Source organism: Meleagris gallopavo, chromosome 10, assembly GCF_000146605.3.
Source record: "Meleagris gallopavo isolate NT-WF06-2002-E0010 breed Aviagen turkey brand Nicholas breeding stock chromosome 10, Turkey_5.1, whole genome shotgun sequence".
Taxonomy (NCBI): domain Eukaryota; kingdom Metazoa; phylum Chordata; class Aves; order Galliformes; family Phasianidae; genus Meleagris; species Meleagris gallopavo.
Window position 1 is genome coordinate 633,087 of NC_015020.2, and position 24,035 is coordinate 657,121.

Consider the following 24,035-nt stretch of genomic DNA (forward strand, 5'->3'; position numbering starts at 1 on the left):
CTCTTTTAATTCTGATTGGAAACCTTTGCAAGATAATCTGGTTAGTTGCTTTGATTTTAATGATTCATAAGCAGTGTTTATCTTAACATATTTCACAAAGCTGGTGGGCGTTGAAGAAGAGAGAACAAGAATACCCCAAGTGGAGACTCAGGGCACAGGTGTGTCAGTGTGGTTTCAGGAGAGCACCTGGGACCCCAGGGTGTGCAGGGCCTTGTGCAGCCTTTGTGCCTCGGGCTGCAGAGCCCAGCCGCTGGGACTCAGTGCTCTCTGTGTGGAAGGGCTCGGGGCTGAGGACGTGCCTAGATTTCTTGCCAGGAGATCGAGCTTGTTCTGGGTGAACCAATGCTGCGTAGGCAGTCAGACAGCCCAGGTAAGGCTGGGCACCAAGCAGGCAGTGTAGGTGTAGTACTGGGAGCAGTTGGTGTGCCTGGCTGCAGGGCTGGGTGCTCGCAGCTTGCCTGCATGCCCTTGAGCCCTTCCTGTGGAAGGAAGGCCATGGCACCTGCTGGCAGTGCCAGGATGGTTTTTAGTGGCATTCAGTGGGTTGGTCAAACTTGTGACTACATAGATGATGAGAAGAGCTCACGTCTACTAATACTTTGAGGCTTTTACTTTTGTTTCTTAATTTCACATCCTTTTATACTTCCCTATTTCATTTGGGACATACATTCTGGCTGCTCTTAGAAGGGCAGCTCCTGCTGTTGCTTGGTCTTTGAAGGAAACAGGAAGCTCCAAAAACTGTGTGCAGTTTACTTGTGGGCATTGTAACAACTTGCTTTTCACATTTACTCCACTGCGTTGGGGATACTTGTGCTTTGAGTGTTGATGTGTACCAAAAGCTATACCATATTTTACTGATTTATTTTTTTTTTAATCCTTTTTTTGCACCCATTTTTACTGGAGGAAAGTAACTGTAAAATGAGGCATGTGGTAAAATAGTGCCCCCCACTATCTTTTTTTTATCATACTGGATTGCCCTTGACTGACTAAATGCCTTAAAGCAGATTCTGTAGAGGAGGAGTGTTATTCACTGAGATCAGTAGGTGTGGCTGCAGGAAAATCAAGCAACCCCAGTATAAGGTCTGACCTTTCAGTAAAGCTACGGGGTGCAGTTCAGCTTTATGATGCTTTATCCAGTATGCATTTTTTTTTTTTAATTTTTTTTTAATATTTTGACTCGGAGATTTTGTTCTTTCAGTTCTCAGATGAAGTGAAAGGTGTTTCTAATAGCTGCTTTTTGGTTCTGGAGTTTAATCACATTTAACTCTCTGACTTCTAGGTGGAACACCAGTACTCACACATATTCACTGTGACAGTAAGGAAAGCCACAAATGTCACAAAAGGAGCCATTGGTGACATGCGTGAGTATACCTCTTTCTGTTTTGCTTCTTTTTTCTAGGAGACTGTTCCATAGGTGGAGGGGGAGGGGGAGTGCCACAACACACTTGTCATGCAGTAGGAGATTGGTTGTGTTTTGTCTTTTCTGCCTGTTTTGTTAAAGTGAGAGCAGTGTACCCATTTTGTTGCTCACTCATTTCAAACTAGAAAGCAGATTTGCCGCTCCTTCTTTCTGTTGAGAAGATGAGTGAGTTGTAAACAATTTGCCTACGAGCAAACATACCTATGTTTAGTTTTTTGGCTTAGCAAGAAGTGCTGTTCTGAGGATAGTGAATCTGGCTGTTGTATCTTCAAAAGGCTGTGGTTTGGTGTTACTAACAGTTGAAAAGAAAGAAGCCTAGAGCTCTGCTGAGTCAACGCAATAGAAAAAGAAAGGGGGGAAAGAGTAAGCAGATCTCACGTTGGAGTGCTACATAAGACACCACTGCTTCTTCCCCTTTCTGTTACACTTCTGAGTCTCCAGGCTTAGCAGCTGAACAGGAAGCCACCAGGAAAGACCCATGAAAACTCTTGCCTGTTCTTAAGGAGGAAAGGAGAGAATAATATACTGGCTCAGTCTGTAAGAAGAGTATTCCTGCTTCCTTTACTATGAGTGTTTGGCTCTCAGGTTGTCACTCATTTCTTTGGCGCTTCTTCCCTTACTTAGCCTGGAAGTGCATCTGAGGAGGAGGAGCATGTTAGTACCTTGCTTCTCCTCTTTGGTCAGGCTTGTGTGAGAGGCAGTCATTTCTTTCCCAGCGCATTCTTGGAAGCTGCTTTCAGGTCAGACTACAGCAGCTGCTCTCATACACAGATTTGCTTTGGCAAGTGAATGATTCTTCTATACTTAGTTGCCAGCACTGATATTAAAACATGGCAGGTAGGTGGGGAGTGATGGCAGAGAGCCTTGGCAGGGGAAGATTTGGGAATCTGGTATCTGCTGTGGGGTCTTCACTTAAAACAAAAAACATTGGAGAAGTGCTGTAAAGACTAGAACAAGGGCCTCACAAATTTACATGTAGGAGAAGATGGGCTCAGTGGAAGGACACAGGATCCTGGCATGAGAGAGTGGGGAGATGGGAAGGGAAGAAAGGATGGGGGGCTTGAAGTATGAAAGAGAGTATGGAAAATGTTAAAAAGAAAGCCAGAAGACCACCAGAGTGGGTATGGTCCTAAGGTATAAACTCCAGATATTATCCATCAGTAATGTTGTATTTCCATCCAGTAAGTCTCAGATGCTAAGAGTCTCCTGCTGGAAAATTCTCAATTCATTTATATTTATGTTTCTCAGGCTGTAATCTGGAACTCTCTCTTCTTCGGAAAGGGCTTCTTAAATGCTGGTATCTTCAGGATGTCAAGTGTTGGGTTCTGAAGGGGTTCTCATCCCCTGGCTTAGAGGGTGTGGGTGGCCAACAGCTTTTCATCACTCTGTATTTTGAAACGCTGCTGTTCTTTGCAGCCATGTGATTCATTTTACATCTTTGCCATCTTTTATGAGACTGACAGCTTTCTGGAACAGTGTTGAAGGATCTGAGTAGATTTAAGTTTATTGTGGAAGGACTTACTACTTTGCTGTATTCCTACCATAAGGATCTGAGGTCTGCCTCTGCCCAAGAAGCCTTGTGTCTGGTGTATATGGGGTTCTGACTCTGCTTGGGCATCAAGAGTGTATGGCATACTATCCACTCCTCTACACTCCAAGGCCTAGGCTGGAGAGATGTACAGAATTTAACCAGACTTTTCAAGATGTCCTGAACTCTTCATTAATGAAGAGTATAAATGGATGTGTCATCCTTAAAACTCAATAATGGATGTATACTGCAGCTTCCACAGGCTATGTTTCCTTTTGTGAATAGTTCATACACAGCATTGCTGACTCAAGATATATGCTTTGTTTCGTGGCTGACTGGAGCAACAGAGAAAATTGGAGCTAGGATAGCTTCAGGCCCTCTTTTTTATTTTTCTCACTGAGATTTACCATCGTCTCTGTAAGCTTTAAAATCTTCATAGAGTGATCTGACAAATACTGGCAATCAGATCTGAATCTGGATCATACCAGCATCTGAGTAGCTAAGGTACAGTAGCTCATTTTTGACAGCTCTTTCAGCTTGGAGGTGTTCTGTCCCTTGGATCATTTTTGTGTCCTTCTTCTGGATGCCCTCCAATAGGTCCATGTGTCTCCTGTACTGAGGACTCCATATCTGGATGCGGGGGTTGCCATCACCGAGCTGCAGTACCTCTCACTTGGCTTTCTTGAACTTCATGAACTGTAGCTTTCTGCACCCGCTGCTCAGGCTGTGTAGGTCTGTTTGGATAGCATCCTGTCCCTTGGGTGTATCATCTGCACCCCATGGCTTGGTGTCATCTGCAAACTTGCAGAGGGTGCACTCAATCCCACTGTTGATGTCACTGATGAAGATATTGAAGGGCATTGATCCCTGTATTGATTCCAGATGGATGTTTCCTGGCAAAACATCATAGTGGGACTCTTGGGAGTCTCTTCATGGAGCTGAAGATACCACTCTTTCAACATTTTGAGCCTTTCTTTTTTAGGAATTTGTCTCCCTCTTCTTGCTTATCCTCTGTAGAAGCTTGATTTCTTCCTGCTTTCTTCTCTTCTTGTGATTTTATTGAGGCATGAGGCTTATGTAACCAACCTCAGCCTGCACTCATCTGTGGTCCTGCTGAGTTTGGGCAGCTCCAGGTTCTTGAAGTCCCACTGACAGCAGTTGTCAGAATCAGAAAGCCAGAGGAAGAGCCTCTCTCACTCAGATGCTTCAGCATCGCAGTGCATGGAGCTCTGTAGACACTGGTAAAAGACCAAAAGCCCCATGATACCAAGCACAGATCCAGTATAAACTTGTTCTGCAGATTCAGAAAACGTTGACAGTTTCAGTTAGCATTAGCAGACTTTATGCCAGACTAGAACTAAGCTATACTTACCAACATGTAGAAGTTACACTGTGGGCTTGAGTAATTTACCAGGAATGTGATGATACACCTAAGCCTACACCAGCCCCCAGTTGTCGCTGCCCAGACCTGGCATCAGCATGGACCCACAGCTGCATGGGGCATATGGCAGTGACAGAGGGAAAGGGTTCGTAGATGTGGTACTAACAGTGCTTGTAAAAGCTAAGCATTTCAATTGAAGAAGGAAAAAACAAACAACACCTTGAATTCTGCTGTACCACCAGAAAAATGGATTTTTCTCTGGACCATTACAAACTGATGTTTTAGTTGTTTTTCCCTGTTGTCTCTACAAAGGCAGCTGGAAAGAGAACCTAGAGAAGGAAATTTTTTCTCTTGGCAGTTTGATGGATCTGTTGTGAACCTATTAAAGAGTTGAGGTGACAATGTTATTTTACCTTTTTTGTCAAACCTGCATCAGGAAAGCTGGTGGTGGTGTCCCTTCTGCCAGTGAAATAGGTAGTAATGCACTCCCTGAGCTGGGAGCACAGTCCTTTCCTTCACCTAAAGGGTGCCAGAGCTGAGAAGCATTGTAATACAAGGCAGTAATAATCTCTAACAAATCAGTTACTCAGTGACAGAATTTCTCAGAGCAAAGCTACTGTTTTGGGAGCAGTGTCACCTCACTTGCAGTCACCTTCCACAAATGGAATCCAGACCTGCATCATCCTTTTTTCAACATCTGTCTGATGAGGACAGAAACCTTGGCAGTGCTTTTAGTACCTGGAACACATGCAGCAAGTAACCTTGTGCCTCCTGCTTGTGGCCCCTTGTTGGCAGACCATTAATTTGTTCGAAGGCTCTCAGAAGCAATTGCTCCAAATTAATAGGAAGATTGAATTTAAATGTAGTAATTAGATTGCACTAGTACCTGTTGTGAATACTCTTTCAGAATTGGCATCACTGCAGTTAAATTGATTTATGAGACGGCCTACGTAGGGATTTAATTAAACTTAGCTAATATGCTTTGCAGGTTAATTGTATTTATTTTATTAGTTCAAATCAGCCAATTTAAAAAAGCTAAAATAGCTGAAACAGTCTCATCTGAAGCATGGGTGACACAGGGAGTTGGAGGCCACCACTGCTAACCTGGGAGGAGTGCACTAAGCCGCAGTCCTCTTGATAAGTGGAAATTCAGAACAAAAACGAGAAGACAGATCATGGCCTTGCTGCTTTTCAGATTCTGCTGTTGGCTGCTGGAGATTTTAATGTGAAGATTACCCAATAGAGTCATAAGATGCTTCTTGGTGTTGCAGCCTGACACAGCCAGTTCTGCTGCATTGTGTTCCTGGCTCCACCTACCCAAGTAGGAGAAGAACTGTTTGGTTTCTGGAGTTGCACCTCCAGCCCATGTGAACCAAATGAGGTTCAACAAGGCCAAGTGCAAAGTGCTGCACTTGGGTTGGGGGAAGAACTCATTGAATGGCCCTGCTGCAAAGGACCTGGGGGTCCTGCAGAACAAAAAGCTGGACATGACCCAGCAGTGTGCACTTGCAGCCTACAAGGCCAATGGTATCCTGGGCTGTATTAAAAAAGGGGGGGCAGCAGGGAGAGGGAGTCATTGCCCCCTCTCTTCTGTCCTGCTGCAGCCCTGGCTGGAGCACTGCATCCAGGCCTGGGGCTCCCAGCACGAGAAGGATGTGGAGCTGTTGGAGTTTGTCTGGTGGAGTGCCACAAGGATGTGCTCCAATCCTTCAATTCTTTTTTATGAAGAAAGGATTTGTTCACCTTGGAGAAGGCTTCTAGGACCCTTACCTACCAGTACTTGAGGGTAGTTTATAAGCAGGAGACTGACTTTTTACATGGTCTGATAATGATAGGACAAGGGGTAGAGGCTTTAAACTAAAAGAGAGGAGATGTAGGTTAGATGCTAGGAAGAAATTCTTCACTCAAACGGTGGCAATGCACTGGCACAGGCTGCCCAGAGATGTTATGGGTGCCCCATCCTTGGAAGCATTGAATGCTGGGTTGGATTGGGCCCTGGGCAGCCTGATCTAGTGGGTGGCACCCAGCCCAGAGCAGGAGGTTGGAAATAGATGATCTTTGAGGTCCCTTCTAACCCAGGCCATTCTGTGATTCTGTGTTTCTATGATCGTATGAATGACAGGGCACGCTTAGTTGTTGCCTGCTGCAGGGAGAGACATCCAAGTGATGTCTTACCCAGAGCACCAGGCAACCCAGTCAGGGTGCTCACTGCCACTGTTCACATGCCCAAGTGGCACTGCTGGGACTCTGTATGGGACCTGGCAGCTCTGACATTTCCATTCCTCCCTGGCTACTTGCAAGTAAGTAGTTAATGGTGCCTCTGTTCTCCTGGACACAAATTGTCAGGCCTTGTGTTAACCTGTTCTTTCATTAATTTCAGCGGAGCAAGGGCAAGACAAATCTAGTGATACAAATACTTATTAACACTTTGGGGAACATTTGTTATTTGGCAATTACTCATGATGGACAGTTGTCATGAAAATGGTAAAAGACATTTTCACTTGATTGTGATAGGGATAACAAATCATATTTCCATGCAACTGTAAAGCACATTGTGAAGTGAGCCTGACAATATTCACCATTAAAACAAAAATGTGACTGTCAAAGCCATGCTCATGGCCTGCAAAGAGATTCACATAGCTTGCATGATGCTGGTTTGAGCAATCAATGCTAATTAATGTTTAACTTGTTGAAGCACCCTGCTTAGGATCCTGTAGAGAAATAGCAGGTTCAGTAGCTTCCAGTCCCTTCAGTCATACCTTCCTGCTGCACAGCCTCCTCTCTCCCTTCCACAGTAAGAGCTGCTCCTAAGGCATAGCTGCTATTTCCTTCCTCCACTGGAAGGAGAGGGGAGACAGCAGATTAGATGTCGGGGGTATTTTTCACCAGGTAGTGAACAGGCTGGAACAGGCTGCCCAGAGGTGTTGATGACAGGTTGCCCTGTCCCTGGAGATGTTCAAGGCCAGACCGGATGAGGCCCTGGGGAGCCTCATGTAGTGTTTGGCAGCCCTGCCAGTGGCAGGGAGATTGGGACTTAATGATCCTTGAGGTCCTTTTCAACCCATGTCTCATTCTATGATCCTACCACTGGCTGTGCTCAGGTTGCCCTTAAATTTGTGCCATTACCACTGAAATCCAAGCATCGACACAGTGTGTGGCACAGAGGGGAGTTGGCCTTGATGTTCCTGGTAGCATGTGAGGAAAGAATAATGGAAATTGGGAAGGTAGATTGAATGGTATCTATGAAGTCAGGAGAAGCTTGTGTTAATTCATGTTAATTCATTTCATAACTCTAAATCCTCACTGTTCGTACTTAAAGAAGAATGAGATGTGACGAAGATCATTTAGAGCTTTGATCTTAATGAAGTTGTACTGCAGTACTGTGACCCAAAAAATGGGTGGAAGGTAGACTAAGATGGTAATTTGGGACCTCATGATAATTATGAACGTGGTAGCACATAATCATAGGGGATGTTGGTTACCCAGAAGGTGAAAAAACTTCAGTCAACCAAACCAACAAAATTATTTAAAGTAGTTCTGCAATACACTTGCTGAAATATTCCTGTAAGTGCATAGGTATGGTGCCTGGAGATCATGGGTCCAAAGTGTCTGGATCCAAATTTGATTTCTGTAATGCTAGGCATATATTCACCAAAATTAATGTTAATATAGTTTTCACAAAATGCCAGAATTGCAGGGATTGGAAGGGACATCAAGGGATCACTCAGTCCAATCCCCTGCTAAAGCAGGCACCCTACAGTAGGTTGCACATTCCAGAAGGTCTTGAATATCTCCATAGAAGTAGACTCCACCACCTCTCTGAGCAGCTTCTTCCAGTGCACCCTTACTGTAAAGAAGTTCCTCCTCGTGTTAGTACAGAACTTTGTGTGTTCAAGGCTTAGGCCTTACTCTTTGTCCTATCACTGTGTACCACTGAGAAGAGCCTGGCCTCATCCATTTTCCTCCCACCTCCCTTTAGATATTTATTAACATTATCAGATTATCCCCCCAGTCTTCTTTCCCTGGTCTGAACACACCCAGGTCACTCAGCCTTTCCTCACACAGGAGATGCTCCAGGCCCTTCATCATCTTTGGCCCTTTGCTGGACTCCTTCTAGGAGATCCCTGTCTATTTTGAACAGGGGAGCCCAGAACTGGATGTTCTGTAGTCTAACTGTGGCCTCACCAGTTTTATTTAGTAATCCATTAATAGTTTGTTTAATAATCCAAGATTATTATCCAATGATAACAAGTATTTATAATAAGCTTATAATAAGTGGGATAAAGAAGACAGATTCTTCTGTAACAAATTGGATTTTTGAATGCGTCAGGAGCTTTGCATTTCTTTCATGCTTTGATAAACCAATTAGATGAATTTTAATGTATAATAGAGGTGGCTTTATCCCTTCTGGTTTAGATTTGAACAAGTTTTTTGTAAATTCTGAGTCTGTTACAGTATTGAAATAATTGAAATCGGAATGACTGAAATATATAGTGTTAATTATATTAATATGGAGGCCTGATCTCAGCCATCCTGCCAAATGGATAGTACAAGATAAAATGGTTTCCAGTCATTGTAGACAGTTATACAGTTTTCTTTTGTATATTGCTTCATTTTTCAGTGAGAATGATCAGTTGTAATTAATGTCCGTTGTGTGTTTCACTTTACGATTCATTGTGTTGTTCAGAGGTAGGATTCTATAGGAATTATATATGTGGCGATAGAAGAGAAGTCATTAAAACCTTACTTCCTACCTCTTGGCCATTTGTTAAAGACAGTTTGTTAAAAAAACAAATCAACAGCACCTTTATATGCTGACTCTGCTTTTGTATTGGATCTCTCCAAACCCTTTGGAAATGGCAGATGCTGTAAATCTTTCAGAATGTGTATTATAAGCATTTTGTTAACTGCCTTTATAATTCATCCAGCTCTAAGCTAATAATTGTAGGACCCATGAAATCAATGCTGAAACTAATTTTGGACTTTGTGTAAAGGTGTATTTTTGGCTACCTTTGTATGTCAGTTCTTCTTCCTTTTTTCTCTGAGGCATACTGTTGGTGTCTGGTGCCTCTGTTCTGCAGCATGTCTGTGCCACCGTGTGTGCAGCTCTTAATTTCTTCTGGAAGTGTCTTGTTGTTAATTACCTGCAAATACTGAGGCTCTTATTGTATAGAGTCACAGTGCCAGGAAGGGAGGAATATGAAGTCATACACTACAGTCACTGTCTACCAATAGCTCATGTGTCCGTAGGTCTTTCATTTGCAGTCCTTGCAAACATTAGCTGCATGAAAAAATTGAGATGCAGGGCAGATTGCTAGCCAACAGATTACAAAGGAGACATGCAGGACGCTGGGAACAGCCCAGAGTCCATTGGAGCTGCGTAGAAATGCTGCTTTCTGCAGAAGTGCCCTGAAGAAGAAGTATGTATACTTAGATATTGCCTCTCATGGAGAGTCTTCAAAATTGGCTGTGTTTCTTTCCAGTTTTGCTTCACTTCAGTCAAGGAACAGTTCTCTAAGTGTTGCCCCTACATATATGAACTTAGTTCTCTTACAAAAGAGCGACAGCTTTTGACCCATGAGCCATTTCATTATAATGTTGTTTTTTTTTAATATCAGAATACAGATAACAGCAATGATCAAGCTGTTTTTCATTTTTTGAGTTTTTTTTTTTTAACATATGTAGGAAATCAACGGGCAAAAACATGTACAGGAATAAATAGATCTGTGCAAGAAGATGCACACCCCATCTATTTTACCTGCACGTTAAATACATTAAGCAACTTTGTGTTACTTGCCAGATTGCTAGTAGCTACTTCGTGAGTGCCATCCCCAAGTGATAAAAAGGAGTACAATTTTTATTTATATAGCATGGCTCGTAGCAATATCTTAATCAGAGCACACAGTCTTTCAGTATTTTTCCTCTTCAGCTGAAGAAGGAAGTTTGAAAAGAATAGATTTTCATTTTCTTAATTGAAAATAGCACAAAATAAACTTTAAAACATGAAAGGGCGGATGATTAACTCCTAGCCTCGGGTTAAAAAACATAATAAAGGCAGGGAGTGAGGGGGAGGCTTGGCATTGCTCAGTTACCAAGGTATTTCTTTTATTTATTTTAGTTGCTGATTTTCTAAGTTTAGCTGCTCCGTGCCTTGGTTTAGTTTCTGCTTCAGTGCTCACTTACATTCTCTCTGATGAGGAGTCAGTAATGGCAGCTGGCTGCCAGCTGTGCTGAGGCCTGAGTTTTCCACGTGCTTTAGGGTTTGGAATACAGATGGGGAGCCATTGGCTTTTTGTGTTTAAAACAAAAATCAAAGTTTTGTAACTTCCAGTTAGAGCCGATCCCATAGTCACATAAAAACTGAACAGAAGGAGAGGCATCAAAGTTTTGTTCAGAATGTTGCTTAGCATTGGTATTTTTATTAAAAACCAAGCTTCTGGGGGCACGTTCAGCCTCTTGGCACTGTGCATCTCTAAGGTTTGTTGCCTAGGTATTGCTCGATGTCCAGACTTACAGATGAGATCTTGTCACTGCTCACTGCAGTAGGTGTTTTGTTGTGCAGACTCATGGGGCTTTGAATTCCCTGCCTTTAGGCACAGATTTGTGTTGTAATTCAAGAGAGGTAATGCAGCCAGTAGAAGCTGGCAATTAGTTACATCCGTCAGTGGAAAAAGAAAGATGTAAAATACACCTGGGGATTGATCCCATCTCTTCCCCTGACTAAGAGACAAGCTAAGACAAAAATTCTCAGGAGCTAATGAAGAGTGCTATCTAAAGGCTTGCCACACCATTCCCTAGCTTTAAATAGCTCCTCGTTAATTAACAGGTAACAGTGTGACCTGCCAAGTTGTAGCAATTAGCCGAGACCCACAGATACAGAGCACGACATAAAAATCTGAGTCTTGTATGTCGTTCTGCTTCTCCACAGGGATTGTAAGTACTTTTCTGTGCAAGTTCAGTACTTTCTCTGTTGGTAGTGTCAGAAATCATGTTAGCTCCAGCTGATGTTCCCAAGTAGCAATGGCAGGAGGCCAGAATGTTCTGACTCCATTCTGCCTTGGTACACAAAACCTCCTGAGCCTTTTCAGAAAGGCTTCTTTTGTGTTTTCCAAAAGGAGATTGACTCCTGAAAGCATTGATATATACTTTTTTGCTTACTCTTTCTCCTGGCTGTAGGGACCCCATGGCTCTTGGCTTCAGCACATCCTGATAATGTTTTATTGAAATCAGGAACCTCTGAACACATCTGGCTTTGTTGAAAAAAGTATCTTTAGACTTGAAGTTTATGCAAGGAGGGATGTTCAGACCTGTTTGACCTAGTGATGGATTTTAATCTCTTTCCTAGAGACGTCTTTAATAAAAGGATTCTTGTTTATACTGAGCAGAGCATTTCCTTTAAGGTATTTCCAAGCGCAGAGGACAACCTTTGCAGAGAGGCTGGGGAGATGTGTGTGTTTTACCGTGTTACAGCTGGTGGTTTTGTATGGAAAGGTCAACACCAGCCTGTTTCTTGTATTTGTAGGATAATAAATTGTTGCAAAAAATACTTTCTGTTAAATCTCGATTGACAGTGGTGAAATGAAGAAAAGGGAAATCCACAGTATTACTGAATATATGTTTGAAGCAAAATAAACCAATATGGAGTTAGAAAAAAATAAGTCAGAGAAAGGTAGTGATGCTGACAGCGTGTGTACTTCTAGTCATACCTACTGCTTTCTGTAGCAGTTTGGCTGAATTTCTTCTGTTGATAAAACACACTAGTGACGTTCTATTTCCACAGTGCTCTCTATCTTTTACGAGTTGAACTTAAATGTGGAAACATGATAGAATCTCTTCTGCAGTGACAATGTGACACTATTCAAGGATCATGACAACTGAAATTTCTCATTTAGGAATGAACTGTCATTCATAATAGCGACGTTGACACTGGTGATGGTTAAATGTCAGACAAAAAAATAATCTCCTTTGAGTGAAAAATCTCATTTGTCAGAAGAAAATTACTGGCTTTAATGGATTGGAAGTGTTCGGCTGCCAGCAATGCATTCTTTGCTTTCAGGACGGAATGGCTTTTATTGAATGTTAGGTGAATTTTTTCAAGGTGTACTTTTCCTCCCACTAATAATTCTGATTAGATAAGGTTGTCATATGTTACTGTATTTTCAGTCAGGGTTCTGCAGTTGTTTTTCAAATATAACATGCTAACAAGGTCTTGGTTCTGTGGTGACCTCCACAAAGTCAAACAGGTGAAAGAGGATCCAAAGCTAGACACCCCATTGCTTGTTTTCTTTTTAATTGAGGACCGTTTTGTAAAATGCTCTTGTGTCACTGCTGTGACACTAGGATGAGGAAGGGGTAAGAGCTTTTGAAAATAATTACCACTGCTAGGTAGAAGTATACATATTTCCAATAAACGTGAATCTTTCCCAGTGCCCTTCTGTTTGTTCAAGTCTCTCTTCACCTAACAGCATAACTTCTGTTTCCTTCTGAGATACTGGTAGTATTGTTTTATCACTTATTTCATTATATTCCTAGAATTTGTATAGTTAAGCTTAAATATATTTCTGCCATAGATCATGAGATAATCAGCGTTGTCACATAACTGTTACAACTCAGATTTGAGTTACATGGAATCCTGCATTGTTTGTCTCTGTAGTTGACACTCCAGACCCCTATGTGGAACTGTTCATCCCTTCCGCTCCTGACTGCAGGAAGAGAACTAGACATTTCAATAATGATGTGAATCCCGTGTGGAATGAGACCTTTGAGTTCATTCTGGACCCCAACCAGGAGAATGTTCTCGAGGTAAATAAAGTGACTGAGCTGGCTGTGTGGAAATGGAAGTCAAAAAATGTCTGGAAGTTTAAAATAACAGTACTTTGTTCATCTGTTGTGTTGAGATTTTGGAGTTTGTGGTGTTGTTGTCATTGCTGTTTTTTATTATTTGTCTGGAGCATCTCCCCTATGAAGAAAGGCTAAGTGAACTGGGTCTGTTTAGCCTTGAGAAAAGACGACTGAGAGGGGACCTGATCCGGGTTTATAAATATCTGAGATGTGGCGGCCATAGCGGTGAGGCCAGTCTCTTTTCAGTGGTACGTGGAGACAGGACGAGGGGAAACGGACATAAGCTGCAGCATAGGAAGTTTCGCACGACTGTGCGTAAGAACTTCTTCACGGTGAGGTGACGGAGCACTCGAACAGGCTGCCCAGGGGGGTTGTGGAGTCTCCTTCTCTGGAGATATTCAAGTCTCGCCTGGACGCCTACCTGTGCAACCTGGTGTAGGGAACCTGCTTTGGCAGGGGGTTGGTCTCAATGATCTCTAGAGGTCCCTTCCAACCCCTACAATTCTGTGATTCTGTGATTCTGTGATTATTTAACATTAAAGGCTGGATTTTGCCTTCAGTCATGGTGCTAGGTAAGAGGTATTGTATTTAATGAATAGTCTTGAGAGTCATTGTAAGATCACATCAGCCATGAATTATTTTCTCATTGCTTCCTTCCCTGATTCTGCTGTTATGGACAGCAAATACGTGGGGGATGTAAAGTCAAGTCTCTGCCCATTCATTCCCTGCTTTTCCCTCAGGAGTCAAAAAGCAGAAGTGTGGTTCTGCTTTATCCTCAGTCCACACACAGTGATGTTTTGGAACTCTTAGTCCATGTGCAGGCTTGCTGTCTGAGCCATTGTCTAATATCAGTATGTTAAGCCTTCCTGGGTTGTGTACAAAAGGTGAATATTATGTATAATTATTTTACCAGTCCATATAGTAAGAATGTAAGTTCTTCTGTGGTGCTGTATTAGCTTGGTTCTTTGAAGAACATGGCCCTAGCATGTAAATTGCTCTGACGCAAGCATACAGGTTTTCAGCCTAAATTAAATGGACAACAAAGGCAGAAGATAAAGCCTGGGAAGCTATTTGTTGACCTAGTAACTATAACCTCTTGAGGCTAAACGGATCAAGATCCTAAAATTGTGTTGTGCGTCCAACAATGCTCTCTCTGCTCCTGGGGTGAGGATCAGATTTGCAGTTCAAGGAAGAAGAATCACGTGGTCAGGCTACTGGAGCACAAAGAACTTTCATGTCCATTCTACCCATGTGACAGTGACTTCAGGGAAGTCAGGGTAACTTCACAATCGTTTTGCAGGAAAGAGATTATGCAAAACAGCTTCTGACATTTTATCTTGTGCAGCAGTCACCTGAGTTGATTCTCACTAAATGTTTTGATCTTAGACATGCAGCCTGGCCAAGTGAAACCAGGGAGAAGGTTGGAATCTTTAACTTAGTTGTTATTTTTTCATGAAAATATAGGTGAATAGTAATCAGGACTTAGAAAGAGAAATGCAGTGATCATTTGGAGAAATAGAAAGAAGAAAGTAAGTATTTGGGTTCATCAACTTGCCTTTGTTGCTATATATATTTTATGAAGGCTGCTCCAAAAGTAATGCCTCATATTTTATTTTGTTGGCCTACAACGTTAGAGGTGGATGTTGGTGGGATGGCAGTAAAGGCTGAACCTTCCTGCCTACATTCCATCATGTTGTTGCAGTGTGACAGATGGCAGCAAAGGGGCAGTCTGACAGAATGACTTCTGAAGTGGAAGCGCGTATGAAGCAGAGGTGTGGAACTGAATTCCTTCATGCAGAAAAAAATTACACCCACTGACATTCATCAGCACATGCTGAATGTTGATATGTTGATGGAGACCAAACAGTGGATGTGAGCACAGTGAGGGATGGGTGGTGCATTTCAGCAGTGGTGACAGCTACAATGGATCGCCTTCACTGGTGCAGATTTTTACCAGCATGGCATGCAGGTTCTTGTTCATTGCTGGTGAAAGTGAATAGCAGTAGAGGTGACTGTGTTAAAAACTACTTTTTGTAGCTGAGAATCTGCTCTATCAAATAGTGTTATTGTACTTTTGTATGTGTTGTGGTTTCCATGGAAATAAATAGGAGGCATTACTTTCGGAGAGACTTATGTATGTGCTGCCCAAGACAACTCATTTTCCTGCAGCGTGGCCCGGCAAGCCAAAGGACAGCCATGCTGTAAGAGAGCACAAAGAATGCAGCAAATTTCATTAGAAGTAGAATTTGGAAATGTATCTTTACAATAACTAAAGATCATTGCTGTTTTATGAGGCAAGTGCTATAAAATTTTATGGAAATTGCCTGCAAAGAGCCAGCGATACCATGTCGTAGTGGTTAATTTTGGACCTGTTTGATTTATATCTGCATAAACAAATATATACTGTTTGTGGTAAACCTTCTCTTCCCCACGAAAAACATGTTCTTTAGGTTAAGGCTGGTATTTTTGTTCTGCCATTGTGGCACATGCACAGAGTCCATAGCAGAGCCTTTGGATCCTGTGTGGAGGACGGCATCAGAATTCAAATCAGCAAAATCCACCTACAGCTTGTTTTGTGAATTCCCAGGCTCACGCAGACTCCACAACCCCTTCTACTCCTCAAGTCGTTTAAATGTTTAACACTGTCACAAGTGCAGTTTTTACTTTGAAGTGTGAGAAGCTCTCTAAAATCCTGCTATGAAGTTCTTACTGTTGCTGCTGGTTTCATAAATCAGCCTTCAGAGGTTACAACAATGAGTATCAGGTTCTGTGAGGAAACAGAAGAATGCAGATGATGTTAGAATACTGATGTCATTAAAATATAGTTCATTTCAAAGAATGGAACTGAAAGGCTGCCTCTGGGAAAAAGACAGCTAGATACAGGCACAGGAGAATTAGGGCAAATGCATTGGACAGTGTTCTCTGCTATTTGCATCAATGCTTGGATAGTATTGCATTTGAAAAGGTATATGCTCTGATATGGAAGATGAGAAGAGACTTGAAGGTCTGATTTGATACAGAGAAAAGCTTTGTGTCGTTTGGAATGCTGTGCTTTTTTGCTATGGAATTCTTGGTCTGTGAATGGAAGAATAGAACATATGGATTCCATCTTAGCTGAAAAGTTGCATTATGTTTTTTGGCATATAGAATCATAGAATCATAGAATTACCAAGGTTGGAAAAGACCTAAAAGATCATCCAGTCCAACCGTTCACCTATTACCGATAGCTCCCACTAAACCATGTCCCTCAACACAACATCCAGTCTTTCCTTGAACACCCTCAGGGTCGATGACTCCACCACCTCCCTGGGCAGTCCATTCCAGTGCCTGACCACCCTTTCTGAAAAGTAATACTTCCTAAGTGATGCTTAAAACACTATTGTCTTCTCCACAGAGAAGATTTACTAGCTAGAAATTGAAATAATTATATATATAATTCATGTAATTTGAAGTAATTGCAGCTGTTTAGAATTGTGATGAGATTTACTGACAGAAAAGGTGCACAGATGAAAAATGCTTTACGAATGATACTGTCATTCTCACTCCATTGAATGCCTTAAAAATCCACTTACGCTGTATGCTAGCTTATCCTGCCTAAAGAGCATATAATTGGGTGTTGACTATGTTGGGTTAGTTACATTCTTTTCCATATCCCTTTTTAAAAGTTACTTTAGACATAATCTATACGGACCTAAAAAGGGATTTATCAGTGTTGAATTGAATGCCATTTATCTTTTCAGGTTACTTTGATGGATGCCAACTACGTTATGGATGAGACTCTTGGTATGGCCGCATTTCCTATATCCTCTCTGAAACTGGGAGAGAAAAAGGAGGTCCAATTAACTTTCAACAATGTGAGTTGTAGCATTGTGGCTTTGCCTTTGTTATGTGGCTGTGAATCTGTTGGGAAAATTGTAATCAGTATAATCAGTGTCTGAACTGAGAGCACCTAAACTACTGTGTAATGTGGATATACATGGTTCGATACAGCTTCTTCACAAATCATGTTGAAGTTGGTGCTTAGAAGGCCTGAATGATGTTTCCTAAGGAATCTCACTGAGTCTGATGTTACTACGAGTTTACCCTTGGTCACTTCATAAGAAAAAACCTAGCCTACACTTACAACCCAGATTAAAAATCCAAGGCTTCTTCGTTGCTATTTCTGGCTGTGTTTTATCAACATAGTTTTGAATTTAAAATAGAAAATGAGGCATTATATCCCTCATTGGGTAATGGCAGCCTGTAGGTCAGGAAATAGCTACGTCTTTGGAGGCTTTGGGGACGGGGGGAAATCTCAGGTGAGGGTTGCACACCTGGTCCTGAAGCTGGTTTCCTGAGCATTCACTGTTGGCCACGGTTAAGCATTGGGCTGCCTGCTGGCACTGCGTTTATCTCTTTGCAGTACTGCTGAGAAGGTGAAGAAACAGAGTAGTACTGAATGCTTTTCTTTCTGAGGCAGTTCTCTCTACAAGTCTAGTATCAAACAGGTTTCTGCACCACTTGATTCAATTTAGTTTAATGGTCTTTGTTATATGGATTTTATTGTGCTGTATATTATCTCTACTACTTGAAGCTTCTGACTTCCAGAAAGCTAACAGAAATTCTTTTATTAGTGTGCATTGCAGTTGTAATGAATGAATGTAATGTAATGAATGGCTTGTAACACAGCCCTAGTTAACATTAATGAATGCAGTAATGCATATGGTGCTAGGAAAAAAAAAAGACAAGTTCTAGTTTGATTATTTTCTTTAAACTCGTGTACAAAACAAATGGTGTCAGTTTAGCAAGGATTGCCTGTCTGCATAGTAACTCCTGGAAATCATTGTTAAATCTGTTAATAATTTAATTTGTTCTACATGGATTAAAGTATCACAGTATCGGAGGCCATTCTGAACATAATTCATCAGTTGTGATTATATCCCTCAAGTCTGCTCATCTTTTTATACACCATGTGCATACATTATATGTATTATCAATACTGTATGCATTCCTGCTTGGGGCTGTGATCATGACATGGTCAGAGCTCTTGATTTGTGACTGCTCTGGTATTTTCAGCCTGATACAACTTTAAAAGTAGGTTTGGCTACAGCAAATAAACAATTAAAGCCCCTTTGTTTGGAAGCAGGGAGCTCCACGCACAAACCTTAGTGTTTAACTAGGGGTTGCCTTAAGAAACTCTGAAGCAAATGGGAAGGGATCATCAGGTCAGTCTGAGTCCTGTGCAGACAGTTTGCATGCACAGTGCGTATCCCTGAGATTTCCTGGGCAGTCTGTGTAAGGTAAAAAAGACATGCTCTTTCCCTGCTGGAACATTTCCCTTCAAGGGTTTATGTAGTACTGTGTGCATATATTTTTTCAACCATTGAATCATTGCATGTTTTCTGAAGTGCTTTCTAAATTAATAACGTCAGGTGCTGGCATTACATAATTGCTACTCTGCCTTTGATGTGTTTCCATAAATGACTCTTTGCACTGTTCCTTCTTGTTCTCCCTCTGCCTTTGCTTTCTGCAGCCCTGCTGCTGTGCCTCCTTCCGTGTGTGCAGTGCTGGTGTGGGAGGCAGCAGAGTGTGCCCCATCCATACCTGCTCTGCACTCAGTGGGGCTGTTCATCCTCTTCTAGCCCTGTGCTCTGACCACATACTGCACATGGGGAGGAGAATCCACATACAGTGAGAGGCAGAGTGAAGGAAGACTGTGTGTGCTACACGCCTGCAGGGCTGGACTGGTGTGTCAGTGGCCATTTCCTCAAGGTCTTGGGGAGATGAACGTGCTTATCTCTATCCTTAGTCTGGCAAGCTTGTACTCTGGGATTGGTGCTAACAAGTATGATCAGTGCTTTAACCATCTTTTTGTAAACTTTTGCTTGCAGGGAACCCTCTTAAGTGCTCTATGAAGGAGGCAGAGAGAACCAAGCTATAGCTATGTCCAGGAGTGCTGCAAGATTCCTGTCCCTCAGTGTGTGAATGCTATCTTCTGCATGTGCAGCTGACCAGCTGCTCAAGGCTGTTACACTTGCTAAAAAACAAACTGCGGCCACATCTTCAGTGTATGAAAACAATCAGATACCTTTAGGTCAAACATGAGTAACCATCAAAAAGTGATTGTCATTGAAAAAATGGAAGATAATGCCTTCTAACCAGTGAAAGCCAGCACCTAGCTGCACCTAGCAGCATTTTCTTGTGTTTTCGGTGCTATGCCAAAAGTGAACTCACTGACACATTTTAGCAATTTCTTCTTTTTTCAGTGAAGTGATCTAAAAAAGCCCATAGCACTAGTGATTTTGTATTCCAGGTGCCTGTATGGTTTTTTTTTTTCCTACTGAAAGTGTTGTAATTTGATTTAAATCTCTTTTGTGTAGGTTACAGAAATGACTTTGGAGCTGTCTCTTGAAGTGTGGTAAGTATCTCCTATAGAAGCCCAGAAATGAATAAATAAAAGGAAAATATAATAGCAACAAAAACCTTTATTTAAAATTTATTCCATTTGTTGTAATTTTCTTTTAAGCATGCCCTGTAGAGTACAAAAATTCTTAGTTTTAACACTGAAATACCAAGGACTAAAAAATCAAAGACTTGAAAATTGAAGGTTATTTTCAAACAGCAGTTGTCTCATCGACTTGAACAGCATTACTTTTCTGAATTGGTTTTTCTTTTCCAAACATTTGCAGGGTCAAGGCTATTGTACATGGCCTTCTCATATCGGCTTGTGTTAAGTACTTTCCTTTTCAAGGGCTCTCACTAATGAACTCTTAGACATCAGATTCAGCTTGTTGTTTTACTGTCTGTAGTGACTTTGCATCTCATGGTAGCTTTCATTATATCTGTCTAGTCATTGCAAAGCTGCCCTGAAGTGCACCTCAGTGTAGTATTGAGGAATGGAATATTTCATTCTGGCCAGGATTTCCCATGAAGCTGAGCAGATACCTGCTTTTTTGTTTTGTTTTAATCTTTCTTTCAATGTCTTTATACCTCTATCTTGGTCTATTCAGGTGAAAGACAAAAAATCACCTTGAGGCATAGTCAGAAAAATGTCTTTTAAGTCTAGAAATGAATTTCTGAGAACAAGGTGTTTAAAGAGTCTTTTTTTTTTTTTTTTTCCTGGAACTATAAGTAACAGTGCTGAGCCTGTAACTAAATGTATGTAATGACTCTGAAGGCTGACAGACAGCCCCCAGGGATCATTTTTGTTCATCATTTGATGCCAATAGAGGTGGATATGTGGGTGGTTCTTGAGACCACCTCTAAAACATTCAGAGCTCTTAATTATGAGTATTTCATATCTCAGACTTAAATGAACGTAAGATGCTTGACTGTGTCTGGCTGTTACATTGGCAGTAGACACTGAAGTAGCAAAGCAGAAGGATCCAGTTGAGTTCTACTCTGCTATGCACTGACAGTCACACGGATTTTGGGTTCTGTGGGCCTCTCCAGTTCATGGTGTCACATACTTTCATGGGATGTTGCTTGTAAACAGTCCTTTTTTCAAAAATATGGGAATTTCATTGAGGCAGTTGCCTCAAAGGAGGAATCTATGCCTATCCTCACTGCTACCTGGCAGAGGCAGTGTTGCTGCAGGTCGCTCCTGTGCAAATGTCTGTCACTCACCTGCATGCCCGTGTATGAGAGGGACCCTTCTGAGCTCTGTGATGCACGTTCACAAAGTGGGTCTTAAGCAGGAGATGGCTTCTGGGCTGGCAGTAGTGAGACTTTTTCTGAAGACCTTTTTCTAAAGGGAGAAAAGGTCTGTCTGAAAACTGGCAGTGCTGTAGTTTAGACCCATGGGGTGGCACGCTGACTCAGTTCCTGCCTTGTTATCTGAAATGAGAAGTGGGAGCTGAAGCTGTGGCTGTTATTCAGATAGGGTATTGGGGTCTTTACACAGCTCTGTGTGTGCTTGTGATCATGTGGGGTAGGAAAACAGCTGGAGAGACTTTGTTTTTTCTGTCTCCAGTCAGTACAATTTCTGCTGAGATCCATACAGCTTTTGATAGCAAGACTGTATGGATATGGCATCAAAATTGCCCTCTCCTCCCCTTAAGAGTATACAGAAGCACACGTGAACGTTTTTTCATTGTAGTTGGTTTTTTTTTTTGGTGGATAAATAGAGAATTCAAACTTCTTGGCTAAAAATTTATAGTTGCTTCATCACTCATATATATTAACTTAATGTTTTTGAGACGAGGTAATGCACCACTAAAAGCTGCTTATTTTGTGCCTTCTTTTACTCTAGGATGTGAACAGTGAAGTTGCTATATGAAATACATATCTCAGCAACACGATGTCACTGTTTTGTGCTTCCTTCACTTCAATGTGTCAAATCACATTATGCAGCTGTTGCATGTGTATATGTTTATTTTATTCTGTTTTATTTCATTTTGATCTCATAGTTGGTCTTCAGAGTTCTGTTTTGAATAGGGGCTTTTGCTAATTCCTGTCTGTTTTGAAAAACAGCTCTTCAACTGACCTCCGGTTCAGCATGGCTCTGTGTGATGAGGAGAAGAAATTCCGGCAGCAGCGGAAGGATAATATCATGCAGAGTATGAAGTCATTCCTAGGAGAGGAAAACAGCAAGAACTTGACCACTTCCCGTGACGTAAGTTTGCAGAATCCACATACAAATAAATATCCCTTGTGGAGTCCTGCATTTGTGTCTCAGCTGAAGGAGTGACACGCATTAAGTAGGATGGTCAGTGTGATGACAGATGACAAAAGCAAAACAATTGTTTTCCCTCTGTGCTTAGGGTGAGGAATGATTTTTCTCATGCCCTAAGTTCATAGATAAAAGTTTAAGGAGACAAAATCCTGTGCTAAAATGAAGCTGCACTTAAATAAAATTGTATGCAAAAGGACAGGACTGCAGAAATACTATTTTAGGGTAGAAATCACAGCTTTTTATCTGTGTACCTTAAAAAATCCAGTGTGAGTTCCAACCTGGTTCTTGGTTTTAATTTTTGAAAGCAGTGTCTAGGTTAGAATTGGGCAAAGGAGGAGATGTATCAGTGCGTTTCGTTTCACTCTCTTAAGATGGCCTTGGCTCTATGGCTTTTGTGTCTGAAGGACCAGGCAGAAAAAGAGCAGTTTGAATGTTAGAATCGGTTTATAAATGGTTTCTTTCTTTTACTGTAGCCTGTTCTGTAGAGCTGGACTTAGGGAGTTTAATTCTTTGAGAGTATGTGAAGCTGCAGCTTTCGTTAAGTCACTAGTGCTCTGTGCTAGTGAGCCCAGTAGAAGAGTGAGCTGGGCAGAGCTAATGGATTGACTGGATTGATGATGGTTTGGGTCACACGGAAGATATAAAGTGTGCTGAATCTTACCACTCCTTACTGTGATTTTGTGTAACAGTGCTTTATTTTCAGTTAATGAAGGATAAATTCAGTACACGTTCAGTTATTTGTGTTGTTCTGGCTTACCCATACTCTTCATTCTTCCCTGCTTGTTCCCTATCCTGTTTTGCTCCCAGGCTTGCAATAGCAATGAACAAACCTGGTAAATTTATCTGGCTTTAAAATATTTATTCCATTTGTGCTGTTTAGTAGAAGCAGAACATGACAGTATTTCGCAGAAACCAGAACCAATACAAAAGAATTTCCTTCTAAATTTCTGTGAAGTTTTGAGTAGGGAGTGACTGTGTTATTGATGTATAGCTTTGAACTTGTTCTTACTTAGTAAAGTGTGCTTGCATGATTTTATTGAGTAAGATGAAAATGTGAAAGCGTTGTGCATATTTTATTTGTAGTGATATATACTTTGTGTAGGAATATTTTTTATTATGTAGGACTTTTATTTTTTTTAAATGAGGTGCGGTTATTTTACTGTTCACACATACCAGGGTAGATACCTATGAATGATACTGGTCTGGTCTTCTATAGCAGGCATATATTTGTCAGAAAAGATGTAAAGATGTTCTGCCAAGTTCCAGGTAAAACTGGAGCAAAGCTTAGTGTCTGAGGATCAGTTCTGTGCAGGTGGCATATGTGCTTAAGTTAATCTAATTACTAAAAAAGCTAGGTAAGGTTTCATATTCTTTTTATTGTCATCTTCCCTTGGTATTCCTCGCTGTCTCAAAGTTCATCAGTTAAGCTGCATCTACGAAGACCAAAGAGTATTTGTAGTCTTATCAGCCCTAGAAGGACTGAGGTAATGCAGTCACCCTCCTTTTCGTTTGTCAAGTATGTATTTCTGAGCTGACATGTCAAATATTATAGCTGCTTCTAGCGATGAAAAATCATTTTTGTTCAAATTAAAATACAGTTGTGTCCTTATAGCTTGTCATTCCTCTTTTTATTGCTAGAAATGTGAGATAGCAGGAGGGTTTATAGTATGTTTGAAGTCTTAGCATGGCTTCAGGAATCAAGAGAAGAGACGTGAGTGTTCTTAGCTGCATGCTGTTTTAAACAAGTCACCTACTTAGAGTTCATGTAAGTTTCTTCATCTGTCAGTGGCAGAGTGTGCTTTGCAAGGATGCTAGGAGACTTGAATACCTGTGAAATAATTATACCACCCTGGATGGAAGATAATTGTGTACTTCCAAGTTTCCTTAGTTAATTCAGAAACACATTCAGAAAACACAGAAGATGAAATTTCTCATTTCTCATCAGTCATGTGTTATTTTTATTTTTATAGTTTTCATTTAAACAGTTTTCTAAAAATATCAAAATCAGAGAAGGTATATAATTCTCTGAGACTAAATTTTCAGAACAATTTTTAATAATCATCTGTGTTCCCCATTCCAAGTACTTTTACACTTGAGACCTTTATGTCCAGGTTTTGTGCACTGTGTTTCCAGGGCAGTTGAATGAGAACATCTGCAGCAGTCATTCTCAAAACAGAATTTAGTATTTAATATTTTAGCTTTTTTTTTTTTT

The 24,035-nt window shown here is 41.3% G+C and overlaps 1 protein-coding gene across 3 annotated transcripts in view; it reads left to right on the top strand.

Moving 5' to 3' along the window:
- Nucleotides 1–24,035, top strand: part of PLA2G4A (phospholipase A2 group IVA) — a 68,904-nt gene that overhangs the window by 10,918 nt on the left and 33,951 nt on the right. For 2 of the 3 annotated variants that reach the window (XM_031554742.1, XM_019618425.2), the window contains exons 5-9: nucleotides 1,280–1,361; nucleotides 12,983–13,131; nucleotides 16,911–17,024; nucleotides 19,530–19,567; nucleotides 21,622–21,763. In XM_031554742.1, coding sequence (XP_031410602.1) covers nucleotides 1,280–1,361; nucleotides 12,983–13,131; nucleotides 16,911–17,024; nucleotides 19,530–19,567; nucleotides 21,622–21,763 — 525 coding nt within the window. Of the gene's footprint in view, nucleotides 1–1,100; nucleotides 1,137–1,279; nucleotides 1,362–12,982; nucleotides 13,132–16,910; nucleotides 17,025–19,529; nucleotides 19,568–21,621; nucleotides 21,764–24,035 lie in introns of those variants that run through there. The other variant, XM_019618426.2, reaches the window with a different exon arrangement.